The sequence below is a fragment of the Osmerus mordax genome, chromosome 12 (assembly GCF_038355195.1).
Source record: "Osmerus mordax isolate fOsmMor3 chromosome 12, fOsmMor3.pri, whole genome shotgun sequence".
NCBI lineage: Eukaryota > Metazoa > Chordata > Actinopteri > Osmeriformes > Osmeridae > Osmerus > Osmerus mordax.
Window position 1 is genome coordinate 12,778,243 of NC_090061.1, and position 22,129 is coordinate 12,800,371.

General features: G+C 50.5%; 1 protein-coding gene across 7 annotated transcripts; it reads right to left on the bottom strand.

Moving 5' to 3' along the window:
• Nucleotides 1–588: 588 nt before the first annotated feature.
• Nucleotides 589–21,041, bottom strand: sh3tc2 (SH3 domain and tetratricopeptide repeats 2). Of its 7 annotated transcripts, XR_010878043.1 has the most exons (24): nucleotides 17,896–18,323; nucleotides 16,787–16,885; nucleotides 15,581–15,718; nucleotides 14,459–14,586; nucleotides 14,196–14,301; nucleotides 13,803–13,946; nucleotides 12,682–12,880; nucleotides 12,303–12,376; nucleotides 11,583–11,778; nucleotides 10,814–10,950; nucleotides 10,595–10,645; nucleotides 10,186–10,502; nucleotides 9,752–9,946; nucleotides 8,740–9,600; nucleotides 8,216–8,436; nucleotides 7,842–8,008; nucleotides 7,310–7,487; nucleotides 6,628–6,778; nucleotides 6,051–6,173; nucleotides 5,592–5,742; nucleotides 4,885–5,081; nucleotides 3,690–4,627; nucleotides 3,121–3,206; nucleotides 589–708 (listed from the first exon to the last, which is right to left on the bottom strand). XR_010878043.1 is itself a non-coding variant. In XM_067247477.1 (23 exons), exons 2-23 carry the CDS (start codon nucleotides 17,780–17,782, stop codon nucleotides 4,178–4,180), a joined length of 4,308 nt encoding a protein of 1,435 aa, XP_067103578.1. In that variant the 5' UTR covers nucleotides 17,783–17,895; nucleotides 20,800–20,815; the 3' UTR covers nucleotides 3,330–4,177. The 7 variants fall into 7 exon arrangements, 6 of the variants coding, with proteins under 6 accessions (XP_067103578.1, XP_067103577.1, XP_067103575.1 ...); XM_067247477.1 differs by lacking the exons at nucleotides 589–708; nucleotides 3,121–3,206; nucleotides 17,896–18,323 and adding exons at nucleotides 17,758–17,895; nucleotides 20,800–20,815 and having other exon boundaries at nucleotides 3,330–4,627; XM_067247476.1 differs by lacking the exons at nucleotides 589–708; nucleotides 3,121–3,206; nucleotides 17,896–18,323 and adding exons at nucleotides 17,758–17,895; nucleotides 20,525–20,568 and having other exon boundaries at nucleotides 3,330–4,627.
• Nucleotides 21,042–22,129: the final 1,088 nt, after the last annotated feature.

The window sequence follows — 22,129 nt, forward strand, 5'->3', positions numbered from 1 at the left end:
CCCAAAAATAGCCAGATGGAAAAGTTATTGGTTGCCCAGATTTATTGATGGTGCCATGGCACGGGGGGGTGACACAGTTGTCAGTGCCTCATGTACCGCATGCCATGCTATCAATCCTCTTGACAGCCGTGCACAACGTGACACTTCACCGGTGACAACGTTTACAATCCGCATATGCTGGATGTCAACGCCGAGGACAGGAGACGAGAGGGGGTAAGTAGAGATCACGCAAAGAAGCTTGACCGAAACACCTGCGTTTCATTACAAGAGAGAGAGAGAGAGATGGACAACCAAACCAAACAATAGAAGGAAGGTAGGTAGAAAGAAGAAAAGTTAGAAAGAAAGAAAGAGCATAGCTCAATAAGACTTTTCCAGAGCCTTTCATCAGAACGATGATTCCTCAGTGCCGTCCGAAGTGAGCAGATGTTCTGGAGCTTCACACACATCATCTGTCCCGGGTCATCATAATAAACAGACCTGCTGGAGGACCAGAGTGATGTCATGACAGACCTGTCATAACCAAACACGGATGTTTAACCAATGGAGAGGCTGTATTTGCCTTGGCTGAGGTCTGGATGAGGAGTGTGGGTCAACCAGGGCTCGTACGCTGGGATACAGCTTCACAGAGGGAACCGGAACAGGAGTCACAGTTCATGTTGTCTGCCTGTCTCTGGTAACACATGCGACGCGTGTCATCACGGTTTGACTCTGGAAAAGGTACACAAACAGAATGTTGGGATCCCAGGAAGACAACATGTGAAAATGCACCCATGTCCGTCGGTCTGTCTGTCTTTCTGACTGGATGTTTGTCTATCTGTCTGTATGCCTGTCTGTCTATGTGGGAGTGCGTGTGTGTGAGAGCGAGAGAGAGAGAGAGAGAGAGAGAGAGAGAGAGAGAGAGAGAGAGAGAGAGAGAGAGAGAGAGAGAGAGAGAGAGAGAGAGAGAGAGAGAGAGAGAATGTAGGGGAACTTTAGCTGATGGGATTACCCACTTCATTTACTTTGACAGTGAAGGACAATGGCCTACAAGTAAATGATAGAGACTGCAGAGAAGGGTTCAGGGTTCGGGTGGGGGATGCAGCGACGGAAGGATGGATAACGGGATAGATAGATGAGTGAATGAACAAATGGATGGATAGATTGATGGATGGATGAAGAACAGAACAGAGAACAAACTACATCTCATTCCCAGGACCCAAACCTATAAGGAAAAGTAAGCCGTGACCAATGGGTTACAGTCCATTATGCCCCTAATGTAATTTTATATCCAATGTTTTTCATCAAGACAATGTGGGTAAATCTAATCTGATCCATGACCGCTAATATATTTCACATGCTGAACAATACTCTATTTGAGCCAGAGGCTTCTCTAAATAGCTTCAAGTCAAAAGCAGGAGAGAATTTGAATCGAGTAAAGCTCTGCAGAGTTGTGAAGGATGGGAAGACTGTGTGTGTGTGTGTGTGTGCGTGCGTGTGTGCGTGTCTGTGCCTTGTGCTTGTGCATCCAAACACTTTGAGCCATTTGTCCCTGCCTCAAATAACAGCCCCCACCCCCCCATGCACCTTCTCCACTGCGTTGACTGTGTTCAAACACCAGTCAGGACTAAGCCGGGAGGCGTTTCTGCATGCCACAAGCGGCCCTCTTCCACCAACCAAGCGTCCAACGTCACGCCACGTCTCAAGTGTCTGTCGAGCTTTTCCGTTCTCTAAGTGCCCCTTTTTCCTACCGCCCTCTCTCCATGCTAGCCACGTCCTCCAACGCTTTGGAGAGAAGACAACACTTCTAAAGAGGCTTCTCACGCCGCGAGGCCCGACTGCGACGCGAAACGTTTTGGCATTTCTGCTGTGTGCTGTCCTGACGGCACCTCCAGCAAAGCTCGACCAGCGCACGGCTGGTGGCTGTCGGCTGGCACATCAACAAGTCGCCCTGGAGATGCCCGGAGATCTCGTTGTCAAGGCAATGATAATGATGGAGGCTTATTTTTCCCATTTTTTTTGTCTCTCTCGTTACAGAGCCACAAGACTAAAAGCGATGTGTGGGCAGGCCAACACAATTGACTGTGTCTGCAGGTCACTTAGAACACCGGAGTGCTCTCCAAAAGGGCAAAATCATTCCCATTTCCAGCCTGCGAGTGTGCTGGTGGGGTTGGAGAAGAGAACCAGCGGGGATGGCGTGCCGCATGCTAATCGTATGCAAACATCCCCTGATAAGGAGTGCTGCGGTGCTGACTGAGGAGGCCTCTCCTCTCTCTCTGTATTTGGCCTGGTCTCCACACGTCTCGGACCCAGGGCAACCGTGCTCGCTGCGTCCGCAGGCACGCAGCACGCCTAGGGAGAGAATGTTCTACAACCGCAGCCAAAGAGATGTCTGATGCTCTCCTCTGATAACTGCATAAGCCATTATCGAGTTACGGTGAGGCCAAACTGTCTGCAAAGCAATAATAACAAGGGGTATTTACTTCTCTAGATATAGACCGGAAATTGGACAACGGGTACAACGTTCAGCCAATCAAGAGCCATTATGGGGCAATTGTGTGCTCAATCATTAAGACCGGTCCCTCCTATTTTTGCGAGTCCTTTAGAAATCAAAGTCATCCATATCCATCCTTTTTGTCCATCCCTTTTGTATGTAGTTGAATGTGTAACCTAATTTCAATTGCGTTCACCCGTGTTTAGAGGTGGGAAAGGGGCACTGTCATAGAAGGAGTTAAAGTAACATATGGAGATGATAGCTGGATGGACGAGGTGGTCCTGGGTCCAGAATGGATCTTAGAGGCCAGTTTCCATCTGCTGTGCCTGGACCAAGCCCAAGGGCTTTTATTGGAAAACCAACAACCTTTCTCTTTCCCGCGCTTTCTCTTTTTCTCTCTATCCGTCTCTGTCTCTCTCTCTGTTACACACACACACACACACACACACACTCTCTTTGCTCTCTCTCACTGTGCCTTTCCTTTTCTATTCTCACTTTCGGCCTCCTTTTTTCATCTTCTCTCTCTCTCTCTCTCTCTCTCTCTCTCTCTCCCTCTCTCTCTCTCTCTCTCTCTCTCTCTCTCACTCTCTCTGTCTGTCTTGTTTTCACTCAGTCTTTGTCTTTCATTTTCTGTCTCTTTGTTTTCTTACTAGTGACTGCAGCAGCTGAGTGTGACGTCGATGTGAGAGACTGTTGGGTCATGCCGCCCCCCACTGGCAGCTCTGGGTCTTTTCATCTGAAACGGCACACAGTATTCCGTGCAGACACCTCTGCTGGTAAATACTTCACATAATATTCCAGGAGATGACGATCACATATTCAGTGAATGAGTTATTGACTGCTTAATCGTATTGTATTTTAAGTCATTTTATTGAATTACAAAAGCATATTTACAAAAACCTACAGTATTTTACAAATGGGATGTTCTCTGTAATATACAGAGACTGTATATAGAAAAGCTTGTGCATATAACAACATCAACAACATGTTTGTATATTTTTTGTCCGTTTTCTGCCCTCATTCTTTTGTTTTGTGGCAGAAAAAACAGGCGCTGAGTCAATCAGAGAGCACTCTATCTTCAGTTCTATCTCCACATACGGTATCCTGCTACGCGTGTGGTCATTGGTATAATGTGGTCATTATCTACAGTGCTCTCACGGTTTGCTCCAGCCCTATCTTGTGTTCAATAGAGTTGCCAGTGTCACTTAGTCTGACTCACCCGCATTCACGTGGCCCGGGTCCAGGTCTTTGTCAGGATCCACTTGACTGTGACCCTCGTCGTTTGTCTCCTCGGTAGTTTCTGAGCGTCTCATATGGAGCTCAGAGTCTTCCTCTAACCTCTTCACAGGGTTAGCTCTGGTGGTATTAGCATGGTCGGAGTCATCACACCCGTTGTCAGTCTCTTTCCTTGTGGGGTTGGTCTTCGCTTCTGTGAAGTGTGTAGCTGTGTGCCCTGCCTCTGTCTCGGTGCCAGTCCCAGGGTTCTCGCTCCCCATCTCGGTTCCTGTGCGATTGTTCTCCTCGTGTCGTGCTCCTGCCTCTGGTTCTGCGTCAGGGCGGAGGTTCTCCGGGTGTTCCGCTGCTGCCTCTGTATCTGTTTCCGACCTGCCGTTCCACTCGCGTTCGGTTTCGGCGTCTTCCACGCGGTTCTCCGTGCGCCTTGTCTCCGCGCCAGCGTGACCGGTCTCCCTGCGTTCTCCGTCCGTGTCACGGCTGTCCGGGCGTCCTGCCCCCGTCTCGGTGCGACGGCTGTCTGCGGGTGGCGTCCCCGCCTTCGACGCTACGTGCTTTTGTCTTGTGCTCCTTGTGTAACAAAGGTCCGTTTCCTCCGCGCGTTCGGTCTCCGCCTGACGCCTCCCCGTGTCTCCCCCCTCCGCGCGCGCGTCCTCCACCCCCCCCCTCCACCTCCCCCTCGCCTCCCCCCTCCACCCCTCCCTCGCCCCCCTCTCTGCTCTCGGAGTCCCCCTGTCCAGACAGCTGTCTCCTCAGGCTCCGGGCCCGCTCCCTGTAGGCCTGGCAGAGCTGGGCGTCCGGCATGTGGTTTGCATAGATCTCTGCCAGCTTCATGCAGATCACGTACAGAGCCTGGGGGCTTTCCTGGTCCTCCAGAGCAGCGGCCAGGGCTAGCTGGAAATACCCCACCGCGTCATGAGCATCCTGACGGGAGCAGAGAGAGGGCGTGGAGGTTAGAGATAAACAAGGCATGTATTGAGTTATGACTTTCTGGCTCTCCTCTGACGTCCGAGGGGAGCTTGGCGTATCTAAAGTGTGTGCGCGTGTTTTGTGTGTGTGTACATGCACACACCTCTCTGAGGTCGAACTGTAAACAGGCACATTCTCACGCCATACCACCCTTAGGAACGAATGTTTGTGGAAAAACGGTGGATTTCTTTGTTCCTGTCTGTTTGTTTTACCTTGAGTTTGTACATGGTCAGGTCTCCCAGCCTGCAGTAGAGCTTGGTGTAGTAGCGGGCCTCGCTGGAGTGCTGCAGGATGGGGGGACAGAGGGACAGGGACTTGAGGTAGTAGTTCTCCGACAGCTCGTACTGCTGGAGGGAGTAGTGGGCCGAGGCCAGGCGGTGGTAGGCGGCGCGCTCGTTCACACACACACCTGCAGGAACAACCACGGGGGGTTCACACACTCAGCGTTCAACAGAGTGAAGGTCGGGTTAAGGTCAGACACGTGGAGTATTCTGTTATGGGGATCATCTTGATGAGGATGATGATGATGATGATGATCATAATAAGAACGTGCCGATGAGGATCAGAACGAACATAATAAGGATCATCTTCAATATCGACATCCTCCTCGTTATTCCCCTCCTCGTCCTCCTCCTTCTCCTCTTTCAACATCTTCCTCATCCCCCCACCCTCTTCCTCCTCCCCACCCTTCTCCTCCTCCTCCTCCTCCCCACCCTCCTCCTCCTCCCCACCCTCCTCCTCCTCCTCCCCACCCTCCTCCTCCTCCCCACCCTCCTCCTCCTCCTCCCCCTCCTCCTCCTCCCCACCCTCCTCCCCCTCCTCCTCCCCACCCTCCTCCTCCTCCCCACCCTCCTCCTCCTCCTCCTCCCCAACCTCCTCCTCCTCCCCACCCTCCTCCTCCACCTCCTCCCGGTGGTACCTGTGTGACTGCTGACCTCCACAGCCAGGACAGCGTACTGCAGGGCCTCCTCGTGTTCCCCCTGGCAGCTCAGCAGCTCTGTCAGCTTACTCAGCAGACGGAACTCAGACTGGACGTCTCTGATGCTCCTGGCGAACGGCAGACTGCCATCCTTTTGCACACGTACGCACGCACACACACAGATGCACACACACGCACATACACACACAACAGGAAGCCATGTGAACTCTTGTGTCTCACCAAGTAGCCTTCCATAGTTGTGAAAAATAGATAGATATTGACTTAATTGATCCCTACGGAAATTAAAGCATCCAGTAGCTTATACGACACACATTTTTTATAAGAACAGCCACACAATAGGACACACAGCAGCAAAAAAATACATTTAATAGCAGCATAAAGTAATCACATTGCCCATTCCAATGTAAGAGTGGAGGTACAGTTTGTCCCCAGTGTTACCCTGTAGAAGGGCAGGGAAGCCATCCTGTTCCTGTGTCCTTTGAAGAACACGTCTCCAGCCTCCTCGTAGATGCTCATGGCGAAGTGAGGGTCGTTCATCCTCAGCGCTGTCTTCACCGCTGCCTGTCAACCAATTATCACCCAGCAAACAAATCCACGATCAACGTGCAACCTTTGATTTGTTTTTGGAAGCGACTCATTGCTTTGTTTATCGTCAAAGCCATAAAGAGTATATTGATTGCAATAATGCCATGAAGGCATGAGGAGATAAGGAATGTATGATGGCATGAGCAAGTTGTTTTGAAGGGTAGGTATAGTGCCGACTATGGTGCTTACTATGATCGTCATCAGGTAACAGTTGATAAATGTGATAGTCATCATCATTCCTTCTTCTTTTCTAATCTCCTACTAGCCCTTTCTTTCTATCTTTCTTTCTCTCCCTCCAATTCACACTTGGCCTCCCTCTCCTCATTCCTCGGTCTACCCCTTCCTGTCCTCCTCTTCCTACGAATCACTCACCCCCCCCGACCCCCTCCCAGTCCCCCTCTTCCCTCTCCCTCCTAGCCCCGCCCCTCACCTGCAGGTACATGTCGGCCAGCTCGTCCTCGTGGATCAGGTAGTAGATGCGGCCCACCTGGAGCCAGGTCTCTGACTCCTCCTCCCTCTTCCCCAGGTCGATGGAGATGCGCAGGCTCTGCTTGGAGCAGTCCAGGGACTTCCGGGATGACCTGCAATCACACGCCACTCACGTCAGCCACTCACGTCAGCCACTCACGTCAGCCCACGCACAGGCTCAGGCTCACCCGGAGCCAAACAGGGGGGGATGTTGTGATTTAAAGCCCGAGAGAGGGGGATTTACAGAGGGAGGATAAGAACACCCTATTGTTAAGGACAGGAGAGAGAGAGAGAGAGAGAGAGAGAGAGAGAGAGAGAGAGAGAGAGAGAGAGAGAGAGAGAGAGAGAGAGAGAGAGAGAGAGAGAGAGTGAGAGACAGAGAGAGAGAGAGAGAGAGAGAGAGAGAGAGTGAGAGACAGAGAGAGAGAGAGACAGAGAGAGAGAGAGAGAGAGAGAGAGAGAGACAGAGAGAGAGAGAGAGAGAGAGAGTGAGAGACAGAGAGAGAGAGAGAGAGAGACAGAGAGAGAGAGAGAGAGAGAGAGAGAGAGAGAGAGAGAGAGAGAGAGAGAGAGAGAGAGAGAGAGAGAGAGAGAGAGAGAGAGAGAGATTGAAAGTCCCAGACACAGTCCCAGAGGTGACTGACTTCTCTGTGTTGAGCGTGAGGTACAGGCTGCTGAGGATCTCCAGGTACTCCCCCTCCAGCCTCTTGTCCTTCAGTTCCCTGGACACGCTCACACAGTGCTCGTAGTAGATGATGCTCTGGCCGTACAGCAGCAGGTCTGCGTACAGGCGACTCAACGTCTTAGACACCACCATCTGACCTTCACGGGACAGGAGAGACAAGGTCAAACAGAGGAGCTATCACAGGACCAGGTGACTAAACCTTACTCTAAAGTACTATGTCATATGATCATTTAGCAGATAATTTGATCCAAAGTGACATACAGGTGGGAATTTGAACCTGCGAACGTTCGACAAATGATCTTCCACTCTGGCCATCTCAATTCCACTGCAGTGTTCTGCATTTGTGCAGTCTCACTCTGACTGACTGAATTGTTTGTTTTGTATTGTATCCTCTCCTGCTCATGAATTGCAAATGTCAGGGGTCTAGCAAACTCTGGCCCACCCTGAATAAACGAAGGAACCAAAGTTAATGAACCAAACTTCAAGCTCACTGTGCAGGTTCCTAGCTTGCAGGGCGATGAGGAGGCCCATCTCATAGCAGAGCCTGACGTTCTGGCTCCGCCCCCTGTCCTTGTAGCTCCGCCCCAGCCACAGGTAGGTCTGCACGTGCTCCTCGTCCGTGGGGCTCTCCCAGATCTCCAGGAACAGACTCAGGGACCTGCAGCACAGAGACATGGTCAGGGTCATGGTCGGGGGTGGGGTCAGGGTTAGGGTCATGGTCAGGGTCATGGTCAGGGTCATGGTCATGGTCATGGTCATGGTCATGGTCAGAGGTGGGTGCATGGTCACGGTTAGGGTTAATGTCATTCAGGATCAGGGTTAGGCATGTGGTCCCGTTACGTGTTCAGGGTTTGAATGAGCGGACCTGACGAGGAAGCGCTCTGCCACAGCTGGTGCGCCCGCCCCCAGGGCCAGGCATCCCAGGTTGGCCAGGGCGAGGGCCTGGTTCCTCTGGTTGCCACTCTCCTGGGAGATCCGCAGGGCGCAGTGGAGGTGGTGGCCGGCCTCGCGGACGCAACCCTGCCTCCGCAGACACAGAGCCAGCAGGTTGTGGATCACACCCCTCTGGGTGGGGCTGTCTGTGCCCTGCAGAGACAACAACAGCAGGGTGTGAAGGAAGGTGTACACGGATGACGATTGGAATGAAGGGACTGATGGATGGATGGATGGATGAATGGATGGATGGTGGTTGATGTGGATGGATGTATGGAGGGATTGATCATCACTGGGTGTCATTGTTCAATAATAGTGTTCCATAATGTGTTCAATTTTGATCCAATTTGAACAAAAAGTCTTCAAAGCTGGTGCAAAGATATACATTGTGTGTTTTTGATATATATCTTTACTACGGTATGGAAAGAGAGGTGTGTTGAAGTGCCTCTCCAGTACCTGCAGGGAGAGCAGCAGGGGCCGCAGGGTGTGGAGGCCTCCCTCCGGCCTCCCCGTCATCACCAGCAGCCAGCCCAGCAGCACCGAGGCCTGGAAGCCCTCCTCCTCGTTGATGGAGGCCCCGGCCGCCACAGCCCGCTGGGCGCAGGGCAGAGCCCGCTCCAGGGCCCCGTACTGCTGGTAGACGCAGGCCAGGCCCAGGCACAGGTCCCTCTGGGTCTTCAGATCCGAGCCCTGCTCGGCCAGGGCCAGGGCCTGCTGGAGGTACACCACGATCTGGGCCGGGAGGAGGGACGTTCCCTCCCTCCAGCGAGGGTTGAGCCGGACCGAGTTCCTGACGAACAGCTGGATCCGCTGGAAGGCCTCCTGGAGAGAGTGGTCCTGCCTGGTGTCCAGGCTGAGTGAGGCCAGGGCCAGGTAGGGCATGTACTTCCGGTTGTAGAGGCGGCAGAGGAGCCAGTTGAGGTCCAGCGGGGCGATGGGGCGCCCCTCCTCCACCGACAGGGTGACGGTGAGGAACTGCAGGCGCTCCACGAAGGCCAGGGCGTCCTCGCTCTTTCCCAGGAGCAGGAAGAGGCTGGCCGTCAGGTAGCAGACCCGCGCCTCCAGGTGCTTGTCGCCCTCCACCACCGCCCTCCTCAGCAGCAGGCAGAGCAGTTCGAACTCGTCCAGGGAGGTGAAGCTGTGGCTGGGGAGGCAGAGCAGCAGGGCGCTGGCCCTCTCCAGGGTCTGGGGCAGCTTGTCTGTCATGCGTTGCTTCAGGTAGACCGAGGTCAGGTTGGTGTACAGAGCGGTGAGGAGCGGGAGGTCAGAGAAGCCGTCCACACGCACATTCAGAGACTCCTCGTAGTACACACGGGCCTGGCGTGACAAAAAAAACAAAAAACAAAAACAACATGAAAACACACGTCAAAGAGAAACCAGCAAGTATTTGGAGGGAAACCTCATCATCGTTAACCCTAGTATGTGTATGTGTGAGAATATCTGTGTGTGTTTAAGAGTTCCTCTCGACCTGGGAGTACTTGAGCTTCTTGGCGCTGAGCCTGCCCAGGAGGAAGCATGCCCGGCGGTGTGCCCAGTGCATCCCTGCCCGCTTGGCAGCTTCCCTGGCACCCTCCAGGTGACCCAGTAGATCCTCCTCACTCTGCCCTCCGAACATCTCCCCCAGGAAGGAGCACTGGAGGTCATACAGTGGCAGGAAGCTCTCCTGGAGGCGGGAATGAAGGCAGGAATGGGGAGGAATAAATGGATGACTCTAGAAATGGAGGATTGGATGGATGGTAGGTTGGATGGATGGATGAATAGGTGGATGGGCGGATCAGTCTATCAATGAAAGGTTGGATGACTGGATGGTGGGTTTTATGGATATATAGATGGATGGATGGATGGTGGTTTGGTTGGATGGATGAACGGAAGGACTCTTATTTTCTACGGTTGAACTCTGACCTGGAAGTTACTGTGGTTCAGCAGGGTCAGCGTGGGGTCACAGAGCTCGCCCTCATCCCCCTCCCAGCTGGCGTCCTCCAGGAAGAGTGGAGGGTTGTCTTGAAACACGTCCAACTCCCTGAAGGTGTCCTCCAGACTGAACGACAGCAGCTCGCCATCGCGGCCCACCGGGTTCTGGGACTGATGGAGGGAGGGTCGGGGGGAAGGTCGGGGGGAGGGCTGAGAGACAGAGGCCCTTGGGGAGGAGTGGTAGGGGGGGGTGCCCCCACTCTTCTCTGAGATGAGGCTCTGGCGAGTGCTGGTGGGGGTCTTGGGGTCTGGAGAAAAGCGGGACAGAGATGAAGGTGGTGAAAGTCCTTAATATGTGTGGGTTCCACGCATAGTGACCATGTTTAGGGGACAGACATACCTTGTTTTGGTTGGTTCCGGATATACGTAAAGTCCGATTCATCCAATCTATCTAAAAAAAGACAATAAAATTAAACAGGCAAAACCTTGTTTTTCTCACGCTCCATAAAATGAAACGAGACCATGTCGACACAAACACACAGGAAGTACACAGGAAATATCAAGAAATGGAAGAATTGAAGCTAGTTAAACAGCTGAGCTAGTGTTGTGTTTGCGCTACCCAGCCGGTAGACAGTGCTGATGTCTGAGGAGAAGAGTCTGTCCAGCAGGCTCCTGTCGCTGGGCTCCGTGCTGAAGGGGTTCACCAAGGCCAGGCCTGCCCTCTCCTCCTCCGTCAGAAACACCAATTGTCCATCTCTGTCGGAGCCACACAAAGGGCGCATTATCAGCCATGTGACTCTCATTTCAGAGTCGTCAGCTCACGCACACGCACGAATGCAGGCAAACACACAGTAACACACGCACAAACGAATACACAAGAACCAATGCACACACACATTAAACAAACACACACACACACATTCCTTCACACACACACACACACACACTGGCCCGACCCTTGCCCTTCACTGTCGCTCACAGATAAAGAGAATCCTGTAGAGGTCAGCGAAACAGATAAATATCACATTAGTGCAGAGAACATATTTCCTGGAATAGACAGCTGGAGGGGTATAAACAAGTTTTATAATAGGCCTCGTCATTGACCTCATTACTAAACTGTATCAAAAGGCTCAAGTATTATTGTATTACTTTATATTGCAGTACATACGTCATGGAGCATGAGGCAAACCTTGTGTCTTTGACGTTTGACTTGGTGAGATCGTTTATAAATCAAAAATAAGTGAGTCAGAAGGAAAATCCCATTTATCATGTGAAACACAAACAAATAGTTCATATAATATACACACACACACACACACACACACACAAAGGCGCGTGCACACACACACACACGCACACACACACAGACTCCTCCCCGTCCATCTTACAGTGGTTTGGTGTCGAGAGGCTGGACGTGGGCCTGGCGGACGAAGCCGAAGCGTCCGGTGGAGGAATTGGTTCCTACGAACATGTCCAGTCCTCTGAGGAGCAGGCCCTGGACCTCCACCCTGTCCCCCCGGCTCAGCTGCAGGTCCTCCCCGCACACGGGGCTGTGGTCCTCCACCGCCACACACACACCTGTCACTGGATACACATGACACACGCGTGTGTTGCTGGACACACAACAGCAATGGGAGACTGAAAGGTGGCAGGAGATACTGTACGGAGTCTTGAGCTCTGGAATGGTTGATGCCGTGTTGTGACGTGTTTAGCTGTTGGTACGTGGACACATGCAAACACCTTCTCGTACATGGGAGTCAGGTGGCTGAGCGGTTAGGGAATCGGGCTAGTAATCTGAAGGTTGCCAGTTCGATTCCTGGCCATGTCAAATGACGTTGTGTCCTTGGGCAAGGCACTTCACCCTACTTGCCTCGGGGGGAATGTCCCTGTACTTACTGTAAGTCGCTCTGGATAAGAGCGTCTGCTAAATGACTAAATGTAAATGTTAGAATCCCAACGTTAACCAAACTACTGTTTTGATGCTCCTTAAAACTCCATTTTCAAATCATCTAGGATTTTGCATGCAATCATACATTTGGTTGATGTGTATACTAGTTTAGCCTGACTATCAAACAACTATCCAACTAACATGAAGCAGCTTTACTGACCTATGGGGTGGGGGAGCTGTCCTCTGTCGCTTGCCGAGCCGCCAGCACAGCCAGGGAACTTCCTCAGGAACCACCTTCACAAACAGGAAGTACACCTCACACACCACGCCAACTGACAGCTACAAAAATGGCCACTCTGCTGACCCAAAACAAGGTCAAAGGTCAGCTACGTGAAATAAAACCGACTTCACATACGGAAAACACTGAATACATCGGACATTTTCCCGTTTACCCTTCCAGTTGAGCCTGGGGCTAGCCACAGCACCGCAACGGTGTCCTCGAACGCAAAACGAATTGGAAGGAGTCCATGTTGGGCTCAACCTTGAAACATCGTCCATGATTCCATGATTGTTTTGTGTGAGGAGCTGAGGTGACTCACTGGTAGAAGGGGTATGGCAGAGGCTGCATGGCGCTGACCGGCACCAGGCCGTGACGGCCGTCGGGCAGCAGGGTTCCCTCCCACAGGCTGTCCTGCCCCGTGTCTCTCACCATCAGGAGGTCGTTCCTCCCGAACGCCAGCTCCTCCTCCTCCTCGCTCTTCTCACTGCTGCCGTACAGAGCCTTGGCAAAGAAGGAGCCTGCAGTGAGCGCGCGCGCGTACACGCGCGAGCATGCGCGCGCACACACACACATACAGAGAGAGAGATGGGGAGAGAGAGAGAGAGAAGGACAGAGAGAGGGAGAGACGTACGCATGTTTGACTGTGCTCTTGATAAAGATCTTGAACATTCCGTGCTGTATGATAGAAGTCACAAGCTCTATACAGTGTATGCATTGCTTCAATCACCTGGGGGTTGTTTGTACTGTTCCCTGAAAGAGTCAGACATTTTCGTAGATTCAAGAGAGAAAAACAAAATCTAATTTTCTTTAGTTCAAGCAAAATACGTCTGCTGGTCACATTGAAAAGATTAGAGGGACTGTCATAAACTGCATCCGTGCAACAATGGCAGCCTTATTAACTCTACATGCAATGATGAATGACCCTCAAACCTACCCATTAACTTAATGCAATTCTGAGTGCTATTTGCTAACATGGCAGTCCTATTGTGACTTTCCCTGAGGCATTATGCTTGAAGAGAACATAACCACGTTAAGAATGCTCCTCAAGCCAATCAATAGACTAAAGAGGAGCGAATGTCGATAGACTTAGTAATGACTGTGTAAAGTCATATACAGCTCACCAGCAGCTGGAGGAGTAATAAAGGTAACAGGAGCAAACGTTTAGCTACTGCACAGGCTTCTCAGTGCATCTGTTAGCATCTTGTTACCATTACAGTGCGTTCGCTCCATAAGACGATCTGAAGAGTGTGTTCCAAATGTGTTCACTGTCTATTTCATACAGTGTTAATAAAAATGATGTTCATAAGGTGTTCTTGATATGTGTACATCGGCTCTTCACAACGTGTCCAAACGGTGTTGAGATGATGATCAGATCTCCAGAAGATGTTCAGATGTTTCAAAGTGGGTCGGGAGGTGTTAGGAGGGTCGGTCTCTCCTTACCCTCCTGTAGGAGCAGTCCCAGATACAGGGTGGCCAGGTGTTCCTCGTTCAGGCTCACGTTGATCTCCAGATCGCTGAGCAGCTCCGGGTCCAACCAGAAGGACTGGTCACACAGGAAGTTCTCCAGACAGCGAGCCACGTAGCCTGGAACACAAACACAATGGTACGTGTGAAAGACATCAGATGAGACTGAGATCAGCAACTGAGAGAAAGAACTGTGAGAAAGGCACCAGCTGAAACTTTGGCCCCGATAGGGATGTGAATGTCCTAGAAGACGTTTCAGAGCCTCTTTGTTGAATGTGTGTCGTCGTCGTCATCGCCCACCCCCCCTCCCCTCCCCCACACACACTCCGAACCAAAGAGACTGTAGCGTACGGAATCTTCCAGACATACCCAGAGCCAGGTAGGTGGAGAACTTCCATATCTCCTCCACAGTCTTAAAGGTGATCACAAAGCTGTCCTTCTCAGCGTGGACGGACAGCAGGCGAGCCGACAGGTCCTGCAGAGAGGAGAGGGGGAGCAGGATGGAGGAGCACAAGAGAAAGGAGAAGAGGAAGAGGGGAAGATAACAAGAAATGGGCTTTGAATGTTTTGTAAGGGACAGAGGCTGAACGTGTGAGGTTGACTTTGAGATGGGGCCTGACTGACTGACTGACCTTGAAGAGTTGGATGACATCCTGGCTGTTGCTCTCCACCACTCTGAGTCTGGTGCGCAGCGCCTCCTGTAGGTCAGCGTCAGGTACTGCGCTGGCCCTCCTCCTCCCACTGAACACCAACACCACGTCTGCACGCCAGAGGAGGGTGGTGCGAACACACGCCTCTCGTTACTAAACACACTCACAGGACAGTAAACGATGCACTGAACACACTCTCAGGGCACACCAAATCTCGTCCTTAGCATAGCACTTACAGAACGCAGAACATTTTTCAGTATCCATACCCTGAGTTTGTTATTAGCAACAGTACAATTACCATTGTTTTTCAGTCACCATTACATCACTGGCCATAAACTCACAGTGTCCCTGTGGCTGCCGGATAAACAGTCACTTCATTAATTAGGACTAATTTGTTCAGTTACTTTGCGACTTGGATTCAAGCCATCTACGGTATAATTTATCTAATTGTGTGTCATGTAAATGGAAAAGCATCTTATCATCAAGTCCTAGAAATTGTGACTATTATCTATTTTGAGAGGTTAGCATACTTTGCTAACACTCGCTGAAACACTGACACAGTTAAACACCAGACACAATATTAAAATGAAAATCTTCAAAAGGGAAAACACTGTATAACTTAAAAGGCATGTAAGCACTATATAACTTCTAAGATGCTCTAAGTGAGCTCATGTTTCTGCTGAGGTGCTGAGTGGGTCTGAGTCTAGACAGTCTAATACAGCTAATAGGGCTCTGAGTGGATCTCTTTACCTCCATTAGAAAGAGAGGCACTCAGAGTTCTGAGGAAGAGTGGTGAAGGTACTGTGTTGGCAAAATAAAAATACTTATTGAAATGTCAGTACATATGAAGCCTGAATGTCGCAGTGTGCTCCAGAACTATTATCCCACCTTTCTTCATATCTATGCATATCTGTATGTAAAATATGCCTCCCTTAAAATCAACTCCTTCTCCTTTCTGCTAACCTCTCATCTAAAGTCGTTCAAGTAGAATAAGTAATATCCTTATAGCCAAGACAGTGGGGATGCAAATAGCCCTGAACACTGACTCATACAGCGAGCCTCATATTCTGAAACAAGGCAACATTAAGCTGAGGGTGGACCTACCTGAGGAGAACCTCTCTCCCACCGCCAGCGACACGGTGCTTCCTCTGGCGAAGGCTTCCTTCCTCTTCCAGTAGCTCTGAGACTCCTCCCCTCCTTCTCCTGACTCCGCTCCCGGACCCTCAGACTCCTCCCCTGACCCTGGAGACAGGAAACAGGAAACGAATGTTTAGCTGACCTTGGATTAGCTCTTTCAGTCAGTGGGTATACCCCGAGTAGTGGAAACAAAGATCAGGGATTTTTATCGGTGGAGAGCGAGGGGGGGGGGCAGGGTTCCTGGCTTGTGCTCTGTAAGCCAAAGTTTCCCAAATGCTGTATTAAGGCCAAATTGTACATCGCCACAGCTTAAGAACTGGGCTGTGGCTGGAAAAAGAAACAAGGATTTATAGGAGGTTGTAAAGCGTCTGAAGAGCGGATCCTCTCCCAACAAACCGACGCAGGGTTTCTGTTCTGGGGATCAATATGCAGGAAAGAACTCTGAGTCACCTTCCAGCTGTGGCCTCCTTGATCAAAACACCAGGCAGTAGTATCGACCCTGAGGTCTTCATCTGACACTGTGCTGGAGACTGCGGAGGTCACGACCAATGAATTGTAAGCTGTGGGGCATTACAGGGGCCCCATCTGGGGAGTCAGATGGCTGAGCGGTGAGGGAGTCGGGCTAGTAATCTGAAGGTTGCCAGTTCGATTCCCGGCCATGTCAATTGACGTTGTGTCCTTGGGCAAGGCACTTCACCCTACTTGCTTTGGGGGGAATGTCCCTTACTTACTGTAAGTCGCTCTGGATAAGAGAAAAATGTAAATGTACAGGGCTTTACATAGGGCTCTTAAGTGACTATAAACTGTATCTGTGCTTTGTTGTTCTTCAATGAACACATGCTCGTTCCAGTACATAAACAGGATCCGTAGTCTGACCGGGTTCCGCATCTAAAAATATCTCCATCATGGCCTGCTCTTGTGGCGTGGCGGAGGCGTTTGGTCTGCGGTCGTCCGCGGTCTTCTCCGGGAACCCGGGTCCATTGTGCTTGAGAGGATGTCCCAAACACTTCCTCAATCTGTGACCAATGGCACGGCAGCGACGCTGAAACTTCTCGCTTCGATTGAGCTTGTTTGTGTTGTGTGGGCCGCGACAAAATGAGTGATTTAGCAGCGCATCCTGTTGAAATGAACCCTTTCAGCAGGGCCCAATCATTTCACTGCTGTACACTTTACCTTGTGCCATGAGGTCATTTCCTGGGAAGTGATCATTGGCTCCTGCGAGCGTGTACGGGGGTTCCCTCCAGAGAGCATCCAGCTCAGCGGGAGAAATGTCTGTCAGGAAGGGGGGAAGGAAATTAGCGTTGCACACCACCAAACATGGTCGTGGGCAAATCTTACACATTTTTTATGACTTCCCTCCTGAACCCCGTCCCCCCCGAAACAAACACAAACACACACACACCTGAAAGTACTTGGGAAGACAAACAAATAACATAAACAGGCCTCTGCCTTCCATACAGGTTCTTCAATTCATTCTAAGAAATGGGAATACTAACTAAGTGTGAGAGGTCAGTTCAGGGTAAGGGGGGGGGGGGGGGGGGAGTGAGCTTGTACAGTATACACAATGAGAGCAGGGACTGGGACAGTGACATAGTTAGCTGGGGGTGGGCGGACGTGGGACGCGCTGACTTGAAGCACATGCCAGACGAAACACAGCCCTGACAAACACACAGCTAGTCTGAAATCAGCCAACACCCCCCCCCCCACACACACACACACACACAACTCCTTCCCCCTGCCTCTGCAGGCTTCAGACAGCACAGTCAGACGACAACAGTCGGACAACAACGGTCGGACAACAGCACAGCCAGACTGGTTCAGTCAGAATGAAGCCTTCATGACCCGACGGTCATCGGGACGTCAATTACCGATTGGACGGTAGACAACAGTGTCTCATTCGTGCCACCTCTGCAGGATGAGACTGTATACCAAACAAACAGAGGTTTATTTATACACGACACAAAGCCACGATACATTCGCATACATCGACAGTCCAGTACAGTACACCACGACACAGCACAGTGCAGAGGACCCACTGAGACAACGCCATGCCACACCGAGCTACTGTTAGCACTGACAGCGTGGAACAGAGCACAGACAAGCAAACCTAGAGTACAGAACAAGGACACGACCATGCCGGTTACCTTCGTGGCTGTTTCTGTTGCCCATGCCTCACTGATATACAGACGTGTGTGTGTGTGTGCGTGCGTGTGTGAGTGTGTGTGCAGGTCCTTCTCATGGCAGGGGTGTGGTGGAGAACCACAGGGCAGGGTGGGACCAACCTGTGAAGCAGAGGCAGGGGGTGATGAGCCGGTGGCAGCAGGAGGAGGAGAAGAGGAGACGTCGACGACAACAACACGCCATGCTGGCCAGCGCTCCCCAGCTCCCAGAGAGCAGTGCCATCCCATCAACTCGTCTGGATACCTCGATCGCTCTCTCTGTCTCCCTCGCTCTTTCTCTGTCTTTCGCTCTTTCTCTCTCTCTTTCTCTCTCTCTATGTCTCTCTCTATGTCTCCTTCTCTCTCTCGCTCTTTCTCTCTCTCTCTCTATCTCCTTTTCTCTCACTTCCCCCTCTTCCTCTCCGACCCCTTGCTTTCCTTCCTCCTCTCTTCCTGATTTCGCTTTCCCTGCCCTCACTTTGACTTCTTTATGTCCGGTACTTTCAACCCTCTCCTTCTCTCTGTCTCTCTCTCTCTCTTTCTGTAAGCTGTCTTTATCTTGCTTTGATTGTTGCTGACTCTCTGACTTGCTTTCCGTTCCCTCTTTCTGTAAATCCTTGTCCTCTGTTTCCCTCCCTCTCTCTCTCACCCTCTCTCTCTCTCTCTCTCTCTCTCTCTCCAGTTGCTGCCCAGTCCATGAATACACAAAGCACTCTGCTAATGGTATGTGTGTGTGGGCAAGCCTGTGTGGGTTTTGTGTCTGTATAGATCTCCAAGAGTGTGTAGAACCCGGCAGTTTGTAATGTGTCTGATGGTGTGTGTGTGTGTGTGTGTGTATGTGCGCGTGCCAGTGTCATCTCAGTCCTCACTGAACCAGAGCAGTGCTGATCCACTGTAAGATAATGCCACATGGGTGCTGCCCACAAGATCACCATGGTTAGAACTTACCCCTGCATTCAGCTGATGGCCTTAACTGAAGGACTGGTCTCAGACCAGAGTTTAAGGACTGACCTCTTCAGAATCAGAAAGGGTTCCTTCACCCTCCACGGTTCTCATGGTGACTGCGTCAGTGCTGAGGCAGGGGAGTCTGAAGAGAGTTGAGACTTTTGGAAGCTTTTCATTGGATGGGAGGTGGGGGGAGGGGAGTAAAATTCCTTCTGAGCGAGGTTCAGTGCGTGGGATTTGAGTTCCAGTTTGACCCCGCTGAACCGGTCACCCTTAACACTGGTGTTGAGAATGAGGTCAACCTGTCAAAATCCTCCACTACATACCCCTGATGTTGCATCTAAACCAGACCAGTCAGTCTTGAGGCATAACTAATCAATAACCCATCAGATCTACGCAAACACAAGGCTGTGAGCAAAAATAATCCTATCTCTCTCTCTCTTTCCGTCATCCAATGTTTTTCTCTTCTGAAGCGTGGGGAGAGAGCCTGGCCCCTGTATCTCATGGTCAACCCTGTCGCCAAATGTTGCTGGTGAGATATCACACTAGTCTAGCCATGATGATTCAATCAGTCAGAGTCTTGTTAGACCGACAGTTGTAAACAGCTCCAAGGCGTGTCAGAACACAAACTCGCACTATTTACCAATGATTCACTGGGGACACAGACACACACACACACAAACACACACACAAACAAAACAAAAACGGACACACTTATAAACACACAGGCAAGCGCTTCTGCACACACGTTTAAAAACACAAACAAGCAATCACACGTACACACACACACACACACACATCACCCATTACCCATCAGACATACGCATATCTTTAAACACACATGCGTGCACGCACACACACACACACGCTCACACAGTAGAGGAGAGAGAAACACCACTGTGTTCAGCAGCTAGGGCCAGTTATTCCCAATCTAATAAACCCTGTGCAGTGACAGCCTGGAAACCCTGTCTGTGTTCCTACTCACCCAGCCTCATTTCCAGACTGCTATATATAAACACACCCCAGACAATCTCACCTACCAGACTCATAGAAAACACTATCAGCTCTATCCTAACAGAATACTGTAGACCAGCATACCGACAGGGTCAACACTGCTGTGGAGTTGGATTGTAATCTGATTACGGTACTGTACAAGTCACAACGTCCTCAAGCCCAGGACTGGAACACCTTGGTGGGCCACAGCCCCAAAGTCGTGTTTCCAACAGCTATTGTGCATCCAACCGTGGATGCTCTGCTGCATTAAACCAACCATCCGTCCGACCACGACAGCTCTAATCAGTGAGGAGGAGGGACATCACAGGAACCACGATCAGTGTGCTCTACCCTGTTCTGGAGTCAGTCGTCGTGGGGACGACAACACAGAAGGGGTTTTAAACATGGCCGACCACACGGTGGAGTTGGAACGTAGTTCTCTTCTAACATCTTCATGTCTGCATTGTGGCTTGTGTGCTGCTGTGGAAATGTCACACTGTCAACAGTTCACAGAAGTTTGTGTGTGCGTGTGTGTGTTTGTGTGTATATGGGTGTTAGAGATGTGGGATGTGTGTTTGTCAGAGCAAGGGAGCATGGGCAGAGAGGACCGTAACATGAGACTGGGTGTTGTGGACTCTAAGTTTAGCTTAAACCTGCTGGCAACACACACTCACTACTCACTAAGAGCTGCAGGAAGATTCACTTACTAGAGCACGCTGGCAAATTCAAACTGCTAATACACAATACAGACACACACACACACACACTCAACAACAACAACACAGTAAATGATGGTCTATTGACCTGCTATTACCTTGCATTTATATTTTTATTGCATTTCTCTGACTAGGTAGTATCTTAAAAGAAAGATAAACAGACACATAGAGATAGAGGGTGTATGTTCTGTCAGCAAATTTGAATAACGTGAAAAACGTGTCTCAAAACACACAAACAGAGAAGTGGAAATAAAAGGTAGAAAGTATTGGAAAAGAGGGGTAGAGTACATGAAGTCTGAGAACAACAGATAGAAGATGAGAGAGAAAGAGCGAGAGAAACACAGAGTGGACTTTCAGACAAAGTTTTTCTTACCTCTGTCCTCCCTGCTCTCTCCTGTCGCTTCGTTCCTCATCAGACTGGAAAAGTGTGTATCTGTGCGTGAGTGACTGACAGTGTGTGTGTGTGTGTGTGCTCACAGCTGACTGGCCGAGGTGTAGCACTCAGCTGCTTCCAATGCAACAGTCATTTTCCCTTTCTGTGTAGGAGTGAAGGTATCGCAGTGAAGACAGAGTGTGGTGTGTGTGAAAGAGAGGGGGAGAGAAAAGGAGTGTGTTTGTGTGAGAGAGTGTGTGAGAGAGTGTGTGTGTGTGAGTGAGCAAAACTATCCCTGACAGCAGCTCTGTCAGTGAGGAAGTACTAAAACTCCTCCCCTAACTTTTCACTGGATAGGAGCACATTTCTCCCTCTCTCTTTATATTTCTCCCTCTCTCTCTCCCCTCCCTCTCTCTTCCTCTCTCTCCCCCTCTCTCTCCCTCTCCCCCCTCACTCTCTCTCTCTCCCTCTCTCTGACCCCCCTGTACTAACTAACTCTCTCCCTCTTTCCCTTCTATTGAATGTTACATTTCCTGAATAAATTATTCTGTATCAGATGTCTTATAAGCTCTTGAGAGCATTAACGTCGATAAGGTCATCCCTAAGCCTTGCTTGAAGACTTTAGACTGTATACTGTCTTGGAGAACTATTACAGTAAGATAACGTTCATATCGTAATGTTATTATGAACACAACGTTGCCCTAAACAAACGTGAAAGGACTGTAAATATTTTGTACTTCCTCATTCCATGTACTAATCTTACCAATCAGGTTGGACTTGTCAGCAATGAGATCATGTACACCGAACTGGCAAACTCTCAGCTTTATAATTAGCTTTGCCTTCCAAGACGATCACTGCTTGTCTAACAAGTCTTCACAATGCTCACCCTTTTTTATTCACATTGTCAACATTCCTCATGCTAATGTGACATTACACACACACACACACAAGTATGCTCATACAGTAGGTAGACAAAGATAAAGACACACACACACTGTCCTACTCAAGCTAAACCGATCCTTGGCTTCCAGAGTGTCATCTCTTCTCCACCAATCACCTCTCTTGACCATTTCCTCACTGTCACTTCCTGGGCGGTGACCTGGCCTATCACAGGGCAGAGGATGACTTTCAGGCTAGCTGAGCTTAGCTTTCTTCTCGTTTCCCCCCAGCTTGGTTAAATATAAACCCTGGAACTGATTGTGTCTCCCCAGGCCCCAGTCAGCCATGACAAAGTCACCCTGAGAGCACAATATCAGCTGGCACACATGTGACCATAATGTTGGCTGTGCAGGACACAGTCCCTCTGGGGCCTGTGTGTGTGAAGTGTGTG

Coding starts and splice junctions, on each gene's coding strand:
- sh3tc2 (XM_067247473.1), bottom strand. CDS start 18,016: ATGGCACTGCTCTCTGGGAGCTGGGGAGCGCTGGCCAGCATGGCGTGT. Junction 16,886..17,895: donor CCCCTGCCTCTGCTTCACAG/GTTGGTCCCACC, acceptor CCTTCCTGACAG/ACATTTCTCCCGCTGAGCTG. Junction 8,009..8,215: donor GCAGAGCGCTTCCTCGTCAG/GTCCGCTCATTC, acceptor TCTGTGCTGCAG/GTCCCTGAGTCTGTTCCTGG.